Below are 17,500 nucleotides of genomic sequence, written 5' to 3' on the forward strand. Positions count from 1 at the left end.
TTATTTCACTCTGTTTTACGTGGGTAAGGCCACCGCACATCCAAATAACTGCCCTTCATGACCCACAGGCCGTCACTCTCCATAGGTTAACATGGCAAAACTCATTTTTCTAAAACTGCTTTTCCATGTCTCACCTGAAATAAATATAGGAGGCTAACACAGATATGTATAGGCCTAAGTATATACACTCTTTTGATCCTGTGAGGGAATATGTGTGCATGTACTTTATTTATGCATGTGTGCGTGTGCATGTAGAATACATGGGGTTTTCTGGTCGGGAGGACAGCTTCATTCGTCCCTCCAGCAATAGGCTGTTTTACATCCATTACAAACAAACAAGCAATGTGAAAGTAGGATTGGGGAGAGCACTTAGTATGCCTAGTCTAGTGCAAGCATGAAGCTGAACCTTTAGATGAAAAACACTCTTTAATAATAGCCATAAATAAACCGCTAATGACGTTTACTTTTGACCATCGCATTTATCGCCTGTAACTCCGTGAGAAGGACCTTACGGGAAAGTATTTGGCTGAGCAATGGAGGTTAATATGTTCTATGTTTTGTCCACATGATATAGGCCTATGTCTAATCATTGTTGCACTTGAAGAAAACTGGAATGTTTCATTCGTCCTCCTGTCCTCCCTTTCAATCGTCCCGAGCGCTCGTTCTCTCTATTATTCTCAAAATGTTGAGTTTAATGTCGACATCGCCGAGATTAAAAGTCGACATGATATTTCAACTTTATTCTCGAAATGTTGTGTTTAATGTCGACATGGCGACTTTAAAGTCGACATGTCGAGTTTAATCTCGTCATGGCAAAAATATTTTTTTCTTCATGTGTGGCCCTAATACTCCATCGTACGTGAGTACTACTTCTAAAAAAAAGGAAAAAAGAAAAATCTCGGAAACCCTCAATTTGTTGTTTCCCTCTCAAACGTGATTAGATTGTGCAGGCGCCACTGATTGGGACAGCCTATCAGCAATCACCTTCAGCTTTCCGCCAAAGTCAACTCCATGGTCAGATTTAGATAAGAGACAAAACCATGGATGAAACAATGGATGAAGACGCAGCAGGTGCCAACCTATGGCCCCACCTCGCCAGACTATTTCAATTTTCTGAACAAGTTAATGATAGTTTTCGCTTCAAGTGTTTCAATTACAAAATAGTATTTTGTATTTGAAATACGTATTTTAAATACATGTATTAGAAATACTGCCCATCCCTGGCAACATGGTAAAAAGATGAAAATGACTTGATTTTACTTCCAATTCATTTTACATTCTCCAAGGTATTAACATTAACATTTTTCATAACTCCATGTAGGACGTTTCTGTACATAAATGTAAGCACTGTGGCAGTAGCAATGCAAATTTTGAAAATGTAGGCTACTCTTGTACTCTTGATACTCTTAAAAACAAGTACTTCAGTACTTTTACTTAAGTAGACATCTGACTGTTGCACTTTTACTTGTACTTGAGTAAAATTTAGCAAAGGGTATCTGTACTTTTACTCAAGTAATGAAGCTGTGTACTCTGTCCACCTCTGGTTTGGATATGTGTTAGTTGTTGTGTGTGTATGTGTATGTGTGTATGTGTATGTGTGTGTGTGTGTGTGTGTGTGTGTGTGTGTGTGTGTGTGTGTGTGTGTCCAATAAAAGTCCATGTATACCAGCTTGAATGTGAGAGTGTGTGTGTTTGGTTATGTGTTAGTTGTTGTGTGTGTGTGTATGTGTGTGTGTGTGTCCAATATATGTCCATGTATACCAGCTTGAATGTGAGAGTGTGTGTGTTTGGTTATGTGTTGGTTGATGTGTGTGTTTGTGTGTGTGTGTGTGTGTGTGTGTGTGTGCGTGCGTGTGTGTGTCCATGTCTGCATCGCATTGCCCCTGGCCACAAGCACAACTCAGCTCTGAAAGCAAACCAAATAGACTGAATTGCCAATACAGAAAGCTTTGGCCACAAAACCACAAAAAACACAGCTGACAGACCCTCACACACACTGACAGACACACACACACACACACGCACACACACACACACACACACTCAGTCACACACACACACACACACACACACACACACACACACACTCAGTCACTCACTCACTCTCACACAAACAAATACTGCCACGTTTCAAGGCAGACAGAAGATAGAGAGGTGCCTGGAGCCATACATACACAATTTCAGTATTGAAGTTCCCATGAAGACACAGCAGCATTGTGAGGACCTCTGTGTGGTCCTCACAAAACTAAAAGACCATTCAATAAAAATGTGACACAGCGCCCAAGGCAAAAACATCTTAGCCATGTGGAGTGTGCACAGGACAACAGGAACGAATGGAAGTGCCACAAGACCTCAGAAAGCTCATAGCACAAACACGCGGCCAAGCCTCAGCTAGCTAGTCGTTAGCAAGTACGATGCTGCTGTTAGCATTAGCGCCAGCACGTAGCATTTTCGCTGTTTGTCATACCGAGAGTGCTCTCACCTATGTGTTGGCCACTGCTGCCCGCATCACTGTCGCAGTCTTCTGTAGGGGGGGGAGGGGGCAAGCAGGGAGAGAAGAGGAGAGAAAAAAGGGAACACGTTCAAGAAGAGGAGAGAAACAAGGGAATAGCCTCAGGGAAATGTGGGTTACATTACGTTAGTAGCTAGGCATAGCTGAAGAGGTCAGGGCTAAAGGGGGAAAGGGCCTGGGGTCATATGTCTGCTAGACAATCTGGAAATTAATGGGGCAGCAAAGGAAAGTGAAAGGAGGAGGACGTAGGGCTAAGACGTAGGGCTCTGCGTGGCTGTCTGCCTGTCTGTGTGGCTGTCTGTCTGTCTGCGTGGCTGTCTGTCTGCTTGTCAGGTCCAGACACAACCTCTGATACATCACAGTAATATGCCTGGAGAGATATTGACAACTGTCCAACAAACCACTCAGTTCCCTGTGGATGCACTGATTATAGCTGTTGCTGTTGGTACTGTGGAACCCACCAGGTGTAAACAAGAGGTGAAATGCTCTCCACAGATAATACCAAAACAACAATAACAACAACAACAACAACAACAACAACAACAACAACAACTGCTACATTTTGATTTTCAATGATTTTTCTATGGGTGTCATGCTCACTTCACAAGTAAACCCAAACCTACCTCTCTCACTAGTCTGGTCATCTGAGTGCAGTAAGAGGAGGGAACATATCAATTCATGATATCCACAAAAAAATACATCATATTTAAAACATACATAAAATAATATTACTTCACAATATGAGAGAAGGCTTGCTATTAAACTCATTACGTGACTCACACGTGACGCAAACAAGCATCCCATAAAAAATGTTACACACATATTATCTGAAAGTTGAATTATCAGCGCGAGATTGTAAAATAAAAGGACACCGGTAGAGTAGAATCTAGGTCAGAGTAAGATTGGTCAAATTTTGCTCATGCAACAGACACTTTGAAAAAGCTTTGCTTAAAAAGGCTGCAGTACAGCATCCGGGGATTAATTTGGTAGAATATTCTGGAATATGTTGCATCTGTCTACCCCCCAAAACACACACTCACAGACACTAATACTGGCACAGACATAGACACACTCCCGTACACACAAACACACACACACACACACACACACACACACACACACACACACACACACACGGCCAAACAAACACACACTAAAAGCTAAACCCTAGTTTTTTCACTGTGATTCTCTGTGATCAAAAGACTTGGGGATTAAAACAACACCAAATGGCTTCAGTACAACAAAACTATCCATTCTAATTTTTTTTTCTCTGACAAAGGCCAGAGAGGGAGGGTGTGTGTGTATGAGAGAGAGCAAAGTATGTGTGTGTGTGTGTGTGTGTGTGTGTGTGTGTGTGTGTGTGTGTGTGTGAGAGAGAGAGAGAGAGAGAGAGCGAGCGAGAGAGAAAAAAGAAAGTCATCCCTTATCTGTCAGTTTTACAGTTTGCGCCTCTCAGCATGTATTATTCATAATGAATGACTTGTGGGTTTGAGGTGTGGCTTGATGGGATATGAGACTCACATGGCGGGGCACTGGGAGATTTAGGACCCTGGTAGGTACCCATTTTTATTCTGTGCCTGAGGCGCCTGAGGGGAGGAATATTAAAAATGTATTAAAGTGAAATTAGAAATTATTCCATTATTTATAACATTCACATTAAGCCACATTTTAGTGTCCACAACATTCACACCAGGATGCAAACACTGAAATAAACTAAACTAAATAAACACACAAACTAATCTAGAAATGCAGCGACGGTGCACCTTATTCAGTATGCATGCTTCACGGTTACTTTTTATAGATAATCTCTTGCCTGCACAAAGCACTATAAAGATGCTGTTAGGAGATAATTATTCCCTATGGGAGGTAGCTGTGTTTCTTTATTTTTTTTGCCAGCTTAAAACTCCATACTAAGACCATAAAGACATCAATGCAACTCTGAACAGAGCCAAACATCAAAGCCAAACTTCCTTTCCAGTGCTGGCAGCAACATGCACAAATACTGTAGGAACTCTTATACATCGCAATTATCCAACTTAAAGCAACAGAATGTATAATTGGTATTATATTAGTATACCCCGTCCCCCTGTCGTTAATTTTTAGCCTACCCATTTAGCACTAAGGTGGTACTTAGTATGTCTAAAACTGACTAAAAGGGTCATAATCCTGCATGGTACAGAAAAGTTAGTGCATAGTGCAATAACAGGTAATCTAGGATAATGTCAGAGATCTCATTCTTCACATGTGATGCGATTTAGGAAAACCCTTCACATGGTGCACACAAAAGTCCTTGAGTTTTGCTCCGTTTTAACCCTCTCTGGTGAAAATTTCACCAACTTAAGATTCTGATACCATCCTAACAACATTCTGGACACTGCGCCCCTAGCAAAATCCTGGATAGCATCCTCTGAAAATCTTGGATGCTGCTAGGATGGCATCAAAATCATAAGTTGGTAAAATTATACCATGTGAAGGGTTTTCCCAGATCGCATGACATATTGTACGTTAGTGTAATGAGATTGAAGTCATTATTTTATAGTAAAAGCACTAAACTCACACAGTATTTGTTTTAGCTTTTCTCTCACTTTTATAGTGAACTAGTTTTGTTTTAAATATCAAACAGTGTAATGTTTCCTCTTACTTCTCTTGGAACTGTCTAGAGGGGATGAGGCCGGCACGCAGGTTGCTGTCGCCCACACGCTTGGCCTGCCACCAGGTGGCGTCGTCCAGGCTCACCACCTGCAGGATGTCCCCACGCTGGAAAGGAAGTCCCGCCTCCTGGCAGGGTGTGGCCTTGTCCTCGAAAGGTGTGTAGTCAAACAGGGCCCTTAGGTAGACCTGGTGCAAGAAGAGCAACAGTTTAGATTATTTTTGCTGCATTGGTAAAAACATGTGATTCTTTCACTATTTTATCATTCAGACAGATTATTGTATTGTAAATCAGGGGCGCGTTTCCCAAAACCATAGTTCCTAACTAAGTTAGCAGCTTTTTTGGTTCCAATGCAATTTCCCATTGCCAACCAAATAAGTTGCTTACAGGTTAGCAACTATGGTTTTGGGAAACACACCCCAGAATAGTATAATTTATTTATAGCACATTAATAAATCATATACTTCCAGTGACGCGAGGGAACTAACAATCAGAAACAATGGGAAACTGGTGAATGATCCCCACTATAATTATGACCGCCGCTAGGGCCTGCATGATTTCTGGTCAAGAATGTACACCAAATTTTGAGACATTGCGTTCATAGAGGGCACTAACACACACACACACACACTAACACACACACACACACACATGCACATGCACACGCACACAAACACACATCTTGTAGAAAACATGAGGATGAGAGTGGCTTTAGAAGACATTTTTTTATACTTTTAATCAAAATGAATAACCAAACAAGAGACGCACCTTGCTTTCACTAAGCTTGTCTTCCTCCTTAATGGCTGGGATGATCTTCAGTGTAATGGAACCCTGAGACTGGGACTACACATTAACATGGAGACAAAAAGTTGTACAATTGCAGATTTAAAACCCAAAATATAATTAGTCTTACTATTCTCAAGAAGTTTGTTTCAATAGTTTGAATGGGTAAGCTTTAGAGCACATTAAATTATTATTATTAAGTAGTATTTTATGTGTTTTTATTTTTTTCCCTTCCTCCTCTATAATGTAATGTAGGTTACCATATTATTTATTTTATTTTGTTTTATTTATAGGCCTAGGCCTATACTTTTTTTACCACAATTATTATATCTCTTGTTATTTCATTGTTACTGTAATCTCAGCTTCACTGAAAATGAGGACTACCCTCAATGAACCTCTGAGAATAAATAAAGTTTGAATGAATAAATGAAAATGCATGTATATTACATAATTGCAATACAATCCTAATCTAATCCAAGTATATTACATAATTTCAATACTTGTCCTGTAATGTAAATACAGTATAAATTATGACTGGTAGAAGGGGAGGTGGTGTGACCGGTACATACCAATAGCTGGCTGATCTCGTCAGGTCGTTTGTGAATGATTAGGTTTCCATTTACCTCTCTAAGCTCATCGCCTACATGCACTAGACCTAAATACACACGCACACACACACACACACACACACACACACACACACACACACACACACACACACACACAAAGAGAGAGAGAGGGAGAGAGAGAGAGCGAGAGGGAAAGTAATGAGATATATATACAATGTAATAATATACTGGATGAAAAGGTAAACCTTCTTACATGCTTATCTAAACGGATCAAAAAATATGTATAAGGGCATGATTTATATAAACAAGCATACACACACACAAACACCCACACGCACATATATGTACACACACAAACATACACATACACACACACACACACACACAACTAATTCTGTTTTATTTCCATACATGGGATGAGCACAATTTCCATAGCAACAGTATTTCACAGTTCTGTAATCTGTAACGTGTAAGCATGGGGTCTGGACATAATCTCCAGGATTTTGTTTAATATCTTTGCAGCTCCATCATTAAACCCATTGCAATACGTACAAATCACATATTAATGTAGCAATTTATACAGCAAACCAGAGCTGAGTTTTACTACTATACTCATTACACCCAAAAAGCTGTGGTGCAAGTGGCAGCATCCCAACCACAAGGACCCGAACCCAGATTCAATAACAGTAAATTGTGGGTAGATTGTTGTTTTTCAGCCCCTGTGTGTGTGTGTGTGTGTGTGTGTGTACAGAAAATATGAACTCACCGCTACGGTCAGCTGCCCCTCCCCTCATGATCCTGGCCACCACTACAGCACCGGTTATATCATCCCTACGAATGGTTGCACCCTACACACGCATGCACACACACGCACACACACACACACACACACACACACACACACACACATATATACACACACACATACACACATGCAAGGTAAGATAATATTTTTTCCCAATGACCAACATACTACTTCTTTATTTTAATTTTACTTTATTTCAGTTACAATATACCGTGTCATTTGCATAATGTTTTTATACAAAAATAAATTCAAAAATATATTACATGTTATGTATAACTTGCCCGTCCATAAACTCTTACCTTAACTTTAAGTCCATCATTTGTAAGAACATGCTTATGCAAGAGGAACACTATGTTAAATCGAATATAAATATTATTTTTTTTATTTAAAAAAAAAAACATAACTGCTTTGTCTACTGTCCATGCGTGGATGCCCAGTGGGTTATGTAAGATGTGTATGGTTTTGTCTGTGGGTCATTATGTATTTATTTTTTTGTCTTTTGACTCACCAGGGGCTCCTTGTTCTTCACCAGTCGCACGATCTTCACAGACTCTTCCTCCAGCTCGTCGTCCAGATCCTCGGGCACAGGGGGCAGCACCGGGTCAAAGTCCTTCTGGGCCACTGTGTCGTGCACGGACAGGACCGCCTACGATGGGGAGGAGAGGAGACGGAGAGACAGAGAGCTGTGAGATGGTGATGAGAGAGAGAGAGAGAGAGAGAGAGAGAGAGAGTATACATGCATATGCATAGCATAGTTACATAATTTACAGTGTACTGATGAAGTGTAACAATGTTTGTTTGTTTGTTGTTTAGAGAGAGAAAGAGAAAGAGTGGCAGAGATAGAGACCAAGTAAGACCACTGGGTCATATATGGTCAGGAGCAGTGGTGTAGTCTACGTGATACGCAGCAACTACATTACTGTATACCCACTACAGCTAACCAGACTACACCACTGTATACCCACTACAGCTAACTAGACTACATCACTGTATACCCACTACAGCTAACCAGACTACATCACTGTATACCCACTACAGCTAACTAGACTACATCACTGTATACCCACTACAGTTAACTAGACTACACTGTATACCCACTACAGCTAACTAGACTACACCACTGTATACCCACTATACAGCTAACCAGACTACACCACTGTATACCCACTACAGCTAACCAGACTACACCACTGTATACCCACTACAGCTAACTAGACTACATCACTGTATACCCACTACAGCTAACTAGACTACATCACTGTATACCCACTACAGCTAACCAGACTACACCACTGTATACCCACTACAGCTAACCAGACTACACTGTATACCCACTACAGCTTGTACTGATGAAGTGTAACAATGTTTGTTTGTTTGTTGTTTAGAGAGAGAAAGAGAAAGAGTGGCAGAGATAGAGACCAAGTAAGACCACTGGGTCATATATGGTCAGGAGCAGTGGTGTAGTCTACGTGATACGCAGCAACTACATTACTGTATACCCACTACAGCTAACCAGACTACACCACTGTATACCCACTACAGCTAACTAGACTACATCACTGTATACCCACTACAGCTAACTAGACTACACTGTATACCCACTACAGCTAACTAGACTACATCACTGTATACCCACTAACAGCTAACCAGACCAGACTACATCACTGTATACCCACTCACAGCTAACCAGACTACATCACTGTATACCCACTACAGCTAACTAGACTACATCACTGGACTACTAACTAGACTACACTGTATACCCACTACAGCTAACTAGACTACACACTGTAGCACCCACCACAGCTAACTAGACTACACCACTGTATACCCACTATACAGCTAACCAGACTACACCACTGTATACCCACTACAGCTAACCAGACTACACCACTGTATACCCACTACAGCTAACTAGACTACATCACTGTATACCCACTACAGCTAACCTGACTACACTGTATACCCACTACAGCTAACTAGACTACATCACTGTATACCCACTACAGCTAACTAGACTACACTGTATACCCACTACAGCTAACTAGACTACACTGTATACCCACTACAGCTAACCAAACTACAACACTGTATACCCACTACAGCTAACCAGACTACACTGTATACCCACTACAGCTAACTAGACTACATCACTGTATACCCACTACAGCTAACCAAACTACACCACTGGTCTGGAGTGCCTGGCCATGGAGAGAAGAGGAGAGACAGAGAGTGGGAGAGAAGAGAGAGGGAAAGAGACAGAAAAAGAGAGAGGGGGGAGTGAGAGGGAGAGGAAGGTAGAGAATGAATGAAGGAGGGGAGACAGAGTGAAAGAGAAGAGAGAGGGAAAGAGAAAAAGAGAGAGGAGTGAGACGAAGAGGAAGGGAGAGAGGGAGAGAGAAAATGAAGGAAGGAGGGGAGAGAGAGGGAAAGAGACAGAAAAAGAGAGAGGGGGGAGTGAGAGGAAGAGGAAGGGAGAGAGAATGAAGGGAGGAAGAGAGACGGAAAGTGAAGGAGGTATGGACCCTTTCAAGAGAGTTCCATTATCAGCATCATAGTTGGCCCCACAAGGCTTCCGTTTTAACATTCCATATGTTATCTTAATGCAGAGGAAGCAGATTGGGGCCCAAATAGAACGTTCAAGCATTGTTTTTGTTTACCTTGTTGAAAGGGTCTATAGAGTAAGAGAGGGAAAGTGAGAGAGAGGGGGATAGAGGAAGAGACTGAGAGAGATGATGGAGGGAGGAATAGAAGGGGAGGTAGAGAGAGAGGGAAATAAAGTGTGATGAAAAGTGTGATGAAAAATGTGGTGAAGATTTGCTGTAGGACATAGTGTGTGTGTGTGTGTGTGTGTGTGTGTGTGTGTGTGTGTGAGATTAAGTAAGAGAGTCTATAAAAGCGTCATCTGACTGCATTTGCGTCCCAGTGCTTTCTCTCTGTCTACTCTATCTGTGTCTGTCACAGTCAGAACAGCCTGTAAGGGAAGACAAAACTGGGTGAGATTGTGACATGCTGACATTGTTTTTATTAGAGGTAGAGAAAGGAGAGAGAGAGAGAGATGTGACATGCTGACATTGTTTTTATTAGAGGTAGAGAAAGGAGAGAGAGAGAGAGAGAGTGAGCTAGAGAGAGAGAGAGAGAAAGAGAGAGATGTGACATGCTGATATTGGTTTTATTAGAGGTAGAGAAAGGAGAGAGAGAGAGAGAGATGTGACATGCTGATATTGGTTTTATTAGAGGTAGAGAAAGGAGAGAGAGAGAGAGAGATGTGACATGCTGATATTGGTTTTCGAAAGGGTAACGTCAATGAGATGAAGGCAAAGAAAAAGTGTGTGTGTGTGTGTGTGTGTGTGTGTGTGTGTGTGTGTGTGTGTGTGTGTGTGGGGTGTGAGGAAGACGGTGAGGAGAGTGGTGTGAGGTGTAGACCAAGAGGTAAATGGAAAAAGAGAGGGAGCAGAAGAGAAGGAAGTGAGAGAAAAGAACAACGCAGGAGGTCCCTGCCAGAGGGCTCATAGAATGAGAGAGTGAATGCAATTAAGCTGGACTGCAATGCGGTGTGTGTATGTGTGCTGTTCAGTTGCCACGATTTGCTGATGATGCATGGGGTTCAGTCTCAGATTCTACATGCTCCATACACGCTGGAAGACCCATAAATCTCATTGGATCTCTCTAGGGCCAGTATGCTCTGGATATGGTCTCCCGGGCCAGGAAAGTGAGAGAAAAGAATAACGCAGGAGGTCCCTGCCAGAGGGCTCATAGAATGACAGAGTGAATGCAATTAAGCTGGACTGTAAAAATGTAATCTGACGGCATTTCTGTTCAGTGTACTGTTTTCTCTCTCTCTCTCTCTCTCTCTCTCTCTCTCTCTCACACACACACACACACACACACACACACATCTCTCTCTCATTTCCCTCTCTCTCTTTCTGTTTCTTTCATGCCTTTGATTGGAGTCACTGCTCTTGGGCTAACATAATTACCACTATCACACTCTCTGGGTCTACATGTTAAACAGCATTCATGTCTTTTCAATGGCACGCTTTTGTTGAGGTTAATTAATCAGTGCGATTATGAATGTATTGTGGTGTGTGGTTATTTGTCTGCCAGGAACTGATTACGGACTGAATGGGTGCACATCCAGACCTGCCCGTGCTTTTTTTTTTAAAGTATATTTTTTTTGTCTTTTTATACCTTTTAATGAGATAGGACAGAAGAGAATAACAGGAAGCGGTGGGAGAGAGATTCGGGGTGGGATCCGGAAAGGACCACGGGGCGGGAATCAAACCCGGGTCGCCGGCGTACGGTACAGGTGCCCCAGCCAGTCGCGCCACAGCTGGGGCCCTGCCTGTGCTTTTAATGCCTTTATACTGCATTGGGTAACACTTTACTTGACTTTAAGACATTCATAGCAGCTGTCATAAACTGCACATAAAGCATTCATGACTGTTTTATGAGACATGAGTCAACATTCATACCAAACCTTTCATGAATGTGTAAGACAGAACGACGACAAAATAAAAGTCCAACAATCGCAAAGCAGCATTGCCGTTTTTGTTCCAAACCTCTTACCTGATCACGTCACATCTGAGTCAATGGGCTAGTCAGGTATGAATGGTTTGGTATGAATGTTGAGTCATGTCTCATGAAACAGTCATGAATGCTTTATGTGCAGTTTATGACAGCTGCTATGAATGTGTTATGAACTCACCCGTCAAGTAAAGTGTTACCCAGCATGGTTACACCTGGTTTATGCTAGTGTGTATGTGTGTATGTGTGAGAGAGAGAGAGAGAGAGAGAGAGATTGTGCATCTGCACATAATTGGTCTAAAGTATGTATGTGTTAATTATTTGGTGCTCCAGACTGCAGTCCTACCTTGATGTGAGGAGCAGTTAGCAGGAGAAACAACTCCCTCTCATCTCCATCTAACGATCCATTCTGCAGTTCCTCCACCACCTGCCAATCACAGGATCATCATGGGGCAAGTGCAATACACAACAGCCACAGCCATCACCATCATCCTCAACAGGAACAGCAATATTAGCAGCACCAAAACTGATCAATCATCATCAATCATCTTCTTCTGCTTTCTTCTCACTATTATCTTTCTCATCGTCATCATCATCATCATCAACAACAACAACAACATTCTTCATTGTCATTGTCATTATAATCATCATTATCATCATAAGTCATAAGCAAAATCTCATTGCCTATTCTCACTCTCCTATAGACCTTTTCAATCTGTTTCTATAGGGTTTCCTGTTGACACGTTCAAAATCAACGCAGATACTTTGACATGAAAATGAATCAGACTTTAGCTTCATGCTCTACAAAATGTCAACTTTTTTATAGTTACCATCAATGTTGTTTTCTGTACCACTGGAAATGCCTTGAATGCACATGTTTATTTTTTTCAGTTGAAAGGGTCTATACATCATGTCCTATTCAAGCATTCTGATGTAAGACCATACAAGCATAAAGGCTACTGTATAGTAGCAGCTCTAGCTTGTGTTTCCCTGCAAAAGTTCCCTGCATTGGTTGCACTCTGACGCACCGGCTGAATACACAAGCCTCTTTATGGTCCCAGTTGCCTATATTCCAGATGGCCATGAACTGATTAATTCAAACGAAATGGAAAAGAGATAAATCAGCTGAAAGAGTTTGAATCTGGACGGGCTTAATAAGCGATAAATTCAGAAAATATGTTTGACTTCTATCTGACGCCCATTTGGCTATTTCCTGCGTCTGCAGTCATAAGCCAGAAGTTAATTTCTGTCTGCTTCACTGGGATCAATACTCTTATTGGTCCAGATGATGAAATACTCGGGGGGTGGTTGGAGTGAGGTGGTCAGGAGGCGTTCCCTGTGCGCTCATAAAATATAAAACAGGATAGATTCTTTATTTCTGCTGCTTAGAAGAACCATTACCAAAATAGGTTCTGGAACTTTTGATCTGAATTAATCTCAGATCATAAATTGCTGTTCATACTGTTTAACACTATTTCTTACAGGGACAAGATAAAAATCTATCATCAGCAAAATTAAATCACACTTTCCAATACAAGCCTTTTCTTCAACTAGCTTTCAAATATTGTATTATTCATTTATCCTGGTTGATCAACTGGTTTGGGGCCAGCACTGGAAACATAATCAAACATTCCCAAGATTTAGGTTTGTCTAACCCTTTGCAGCGCAAAACAGTGAACATATTGAGCTGTTGAAATAGTATGTTGCAAAGACCATTAACATAATGGGGAAGAGCCTACGATTATTCTTGAGCGAGGTTTTAAGTTGGTATACTTACATCTTCGGCCAGATAGGAGGCGCTGTGGAGCACAGGGGTGGGGCTCTGACGCTGATACAACCTCATTCTCTCATGGATCTACACAACATTACACAAGCACACCACAATGGCTGGTTACAGCAAACACACTCTCAGCATAATGACCATTCAGCACTGCAGAACGAATGTTATGTATAGCCACTTTCAGCACAGTTCAGATACTGTTCACATATCTTACAGGAGGTATTGAACTAATGACCTTGGTTATGACAGAAACTTACTTTATTAGTTAGTTTAATCGACACAAATGTCCTATTTCCTATTTTACCTAGCACTTTACGCTGGGAGAATTTGAATTTGCTCTGCAGGTCAGTTGGGCAAAGAGGCCATTGACACCCATTCCCACTGTTCCAAAAACCCAGGAACCAATCACAATTACTTATCTGGCATGGGGCGGGCTTTATATGATGACAGATAATGCAGTGCATTTAACACAACCAATGGCTGCGCAGATGGCGACAGGACAAAACAGATATGGATGTGTATTTTAGAGTAAACAAATGCATTTAAAAACTTTAGTTTCCAAGGAAGATTTGGTTACTGCACTTCTGAAACAGTTTGGTAAGAGTTTAACACACATAGCACCCTTCTCTGAGCTATAAAAAATTATATATTTTTCCTGAACTTTTTTTATTGAGGACATTTTAATTTTTTGATTGGACTGTTTAGGTAACACACCTTCATCAGGTACCCCAGACTCCTCTCGCTGAAGACCTCCTTGAGGAAGCTCAGGTCCTCTTTCTGGTTGGCATCTGGATGGAGATGGGAGGTGAGCAGAGCCAACAGCTCGTGGAGCCCTGTTAGGAGACATTTGAAAAAACCCATTAAATAAAAAACAATCAAATCAAATCAGCCTCCATTACACGTGTCATTAACGGTGACTGTTTCTCTACTCATTTGTCCTAAATGTGGACCCTGCAGAAGATGAGAAATGCAGTTAGGTAGAACATGTCTCACCTTCACTGAAGAATGGATCGATTTTTATGTCCCGACTAATGCTCTTCAAATGAATGGCCGTGTCAGCAATAACATCATACAGGGCACAGATAATTTACTGGTGCTAACACAATATTGAAATCAACTGTTCTGTCAGCGGTGGTGTGAAGTCATTTGTAGGAATCAATCAATTTATTCGCTAACAACAGGACAGGAAGGAATTGCTTTTTTTTATTGACATGGCCTACTTGTCACAGTCATCCATCCATCAAGAAGAGACTCCAGGGGCAGAGTTTTGTTCAGTGTTAAGAATTATGTGCTGTACGAGCCAAGCCATGTAAGCACTGTAAGAGTCGAGCCGTGATGATTCTGCCTTTCTCCGCTGAATCAAAAGGTAAACCGATAACCAAACCTCTGTATCAGGAATAGTCTGGTGACAACAGTGTGAATACAACACAAAGGTCCACTTTCCTGTACTGGGCTTAGCCTTTTCCTAGACTACATGCTTATTCTCGGTGGATATCTTCATTGAAGTTTTAGTCTAGCACTAGGCTTACAGTAATCTATGTCGTCCAGGAAACCAGCCCAATGTGTTCATAAACCAGAAGGTGAAATGGAAGGAAAAGTTAGATAGATACTAGATACTAAGATAAAGAGTTGTCAGTGTGCCAAATCTCACCTGTGGTAGGAGAAAGGACAGGCATGGCTTCTGATCTTCGATTCTAAAGACGAGAACAGGGCTTGTCGTGACTCTCCTCCTCTTCTCCTCTCCCCTTCTGTCTGCCTCTCTCTTTTCCTCCTTCTCTTCCGTGGATCAGCTCATCAGTTAGTACTGCAAGTAGAGAGAGAGAGAGAGAGAGAGAGAGAGAGAGAGAGAGAGAGAGAGAGAATATTCAGCTGTGTCAAGTGATAAATAGTCACGATTACACAGCAAGGCATGAACCAACACCACACACCTAGAGACTACCACGCACATACACAAACACCACAGACACTACCATAAACACACACACTAACCTAGAGAAACTACTACACACACATAAACATCACACCACATACCTATTAGACACAACTTACAAACCTACACATACACAACCACACACACACACACACACACACACACACACACACACACACACACACACACCAAGAGGAACTAATGTCCTAAGTCCCTAATGAAAATTCACTTGTGGCTGAATCCACAATCAATTTACATCCAGCTCAAACAATCTCAGCAATCAATCTCATCCAAGAAGCATTAAAACCTAAAACAGCCTCTGCTGAATAAGATTCTTCGATCAGTGCCAAATTTCAGTCACAACTCATTCGAAACCTGGCAATCAAATTTGCAAAGTCCTTTTCAGATTGCATCAGTATACATATAGATCAAATGGATAGATGATAATGCAAATATTTATTAAAAATCCCTTCAGCCGGTGACGAGAATGTTGGAAAAAGAACGTTCTAAAGAACATCTGGGTTCATTGAATTCAGCATGGAATTTTTGAACCTTAAATTGTTGTGGAACAGAATCTTTTGTTAGAATGTTCTAAACTGCTGAAGGAATTGGCTTCCCAGGAGATTCCCATATACACTGAAAATGAGTCACTTTGCATAAAAGCATTATGTTAAATAGGCACACTTATCACTGTGTCATCATCTGCTAAGTAGTCATACTGGGCTTTGGTTCAGGTCAGTAATATTGCTGCTGACAATATATCCCCGGTTGTCCTACATTTATTCCTCTCTTTCTGTGAGGTACAGACCGCTTGAGTTTCAACTGTGAATCATCCCCTTGTAATGATAGTTCATCCTCAGATACATGTCACATGGGTGGAAATAGACTATACTGTAATATACTGTATCTAATAGCTAGAGATGAGAAGATGCCAAGGTACCCTTTGTCTTGAGGCGTAATCATATTTTCATCAAATTTTCTCACTCTCTTAACAACTACAAGTAAATACATGAATGAATCATTGTGGATATGGCTATCTTCATACTCAGGGCATGGTCGCTTTGATAATCTGCGGAAGTTTAGTCATAGAACGTAAAGCCTTCAGCTGCAGGAGTGAACTGCCCTCCACTCCTCTGTCTTCTATCCCTGGCCTCAGCGGTTCAATCAGCGGTTCTATCATTCTCTCATAGAACTGCTGAGAGGCCCCAGTATGTGAAACACAGGGACAGGAGCAGGTTTCACCTCCGTCTCCTTTTAGTTTTTTTTTAGGAGTGCTGGACTCAACTTATTACTGATTCCAAGAAAGGAGAAAAGGCCACACTGAACACAAGTTGATAATTGCATTACACAGGCACGTTTCGGCATAGTGCCTTCTTCATTGTGCTCCTCGGCGTGCAAGCAACTCTCTGATGTTGGAGTCCTAGGTTTTTGCAACTTCACTGCAGGGTTGCTTTGGCACTGGCTAAAGCCAGAGTTGGGGGAGGGGGGGGGGTTGAAGCCTTAACTGTGACTCCATGGGGGCTGTGCGCTAGCTGTGCCCCAATCAACACCACAGCCTACTGCTGCATGCTGCATTAATCAGCTGCCGTGAGAAGGCTCAGTCGGCTAAGCCACATCTGTTCATCTATTATAAAAAAAAAAACCTCTTCAAGAAAATCTACAGCCGCCAGACGAGCATGCGTGCAAAAATCACACGTGGCGGGTTTCTGATCACTTAAGACGAGAAGGACTCCTGCTGAGTGCCGTCCCCACGGCAACGCTGCGGTCGATGTGGCATGATCGCCTCACAGCTGCCTGTGCGCAGTCAAACACATTTACAGGCCCAATCCTCTGGTGCTGACATGGCTGGGTGATACCCCCCACCCAGCATAACCCCCCATTTCAACCCCCCATTTCAAAGCCCATTTCAAATCACCATTTAAAAACACACTGTGCCTAAAACAC

The 17,500-nt window shown here is 41.8% G+C and overlaps 1 protein-coding gene across 3 annotated transcripts in view; it reads right to left on the reverse strand.

Moving 5' to 3' along the window:
- Nucleotides 1-17,500, reverse strand: part of mpp3b (MAGUK p55 scaffold protein 3b) — a 29,200-nt gene that overhangs the window by 6,449 nt on the left and 5,251 nt on the right. For all 3 annotated transcript variants that reach the window (XM_048232441.1, XM_048232440.1, XM_048232439.1), the window contains exons 2-13: nt 15,278-15,430; nt 14,341-14,459; nt 13,624-13,701; nt 12,193-12,273; nt 7,828-7,965; nt 7,281-7,362; nt 6,515-6,600; nt 5,931-6,005; nt 5,154-5,350; nt 4,034-4,098; nt 3,136-3,156; nt 2,483-2,524 (exon numbers count right to left, since the gene is read on the reverse strand). In XM_048232441.1, the coding sequence (XP_048088398.1) occupies nt 2,483-2,524; nt 3,136-3,156; nt 4,034-4,098; nt 5,154-5,350; nt 5,931-6,005; nt 6,515-6,600; nt 7,281-7,362; nt 7,828-7,965; nt 12,193-12,273; nt 13,624-13,701; nt 14,341-14,459; nt 15,278-15,302 (1,009 nt within the window). In that variant the 5' untranslated portion in view covers nt 15,303-15,430. The remainder of the gene's footprint in view (nt 1-2,482; nt 2,525-3,135; nt 3,157-4,033; nt 4,099-5,153; nt 5,351-5,930; nt 6,006-6,514; nt 6,601-7,280; nt 7,363-7,827; nt 7,966-12,192; nt 12,274-13,623; nt 13,702-14,340; nt 14,460-15,277; nt 15,431-17,500) is intronic.

Source organism: Alosa alosa, chromosome 22 (genome assembly GCF_017589495.1).
Source record: "Alosa alosa isolate M-15738 ecotype Scorff River chromosome 22, AALO_Geno_1.1, whole genome shotgun sequence".
In the NCBI taxonomy this organism is placed as follows: Eukaryota; Metazoa; Chordata; class Actinopteri; order Clupeiformes; family Clupeidae; genus Alosa; species Alosa alosa.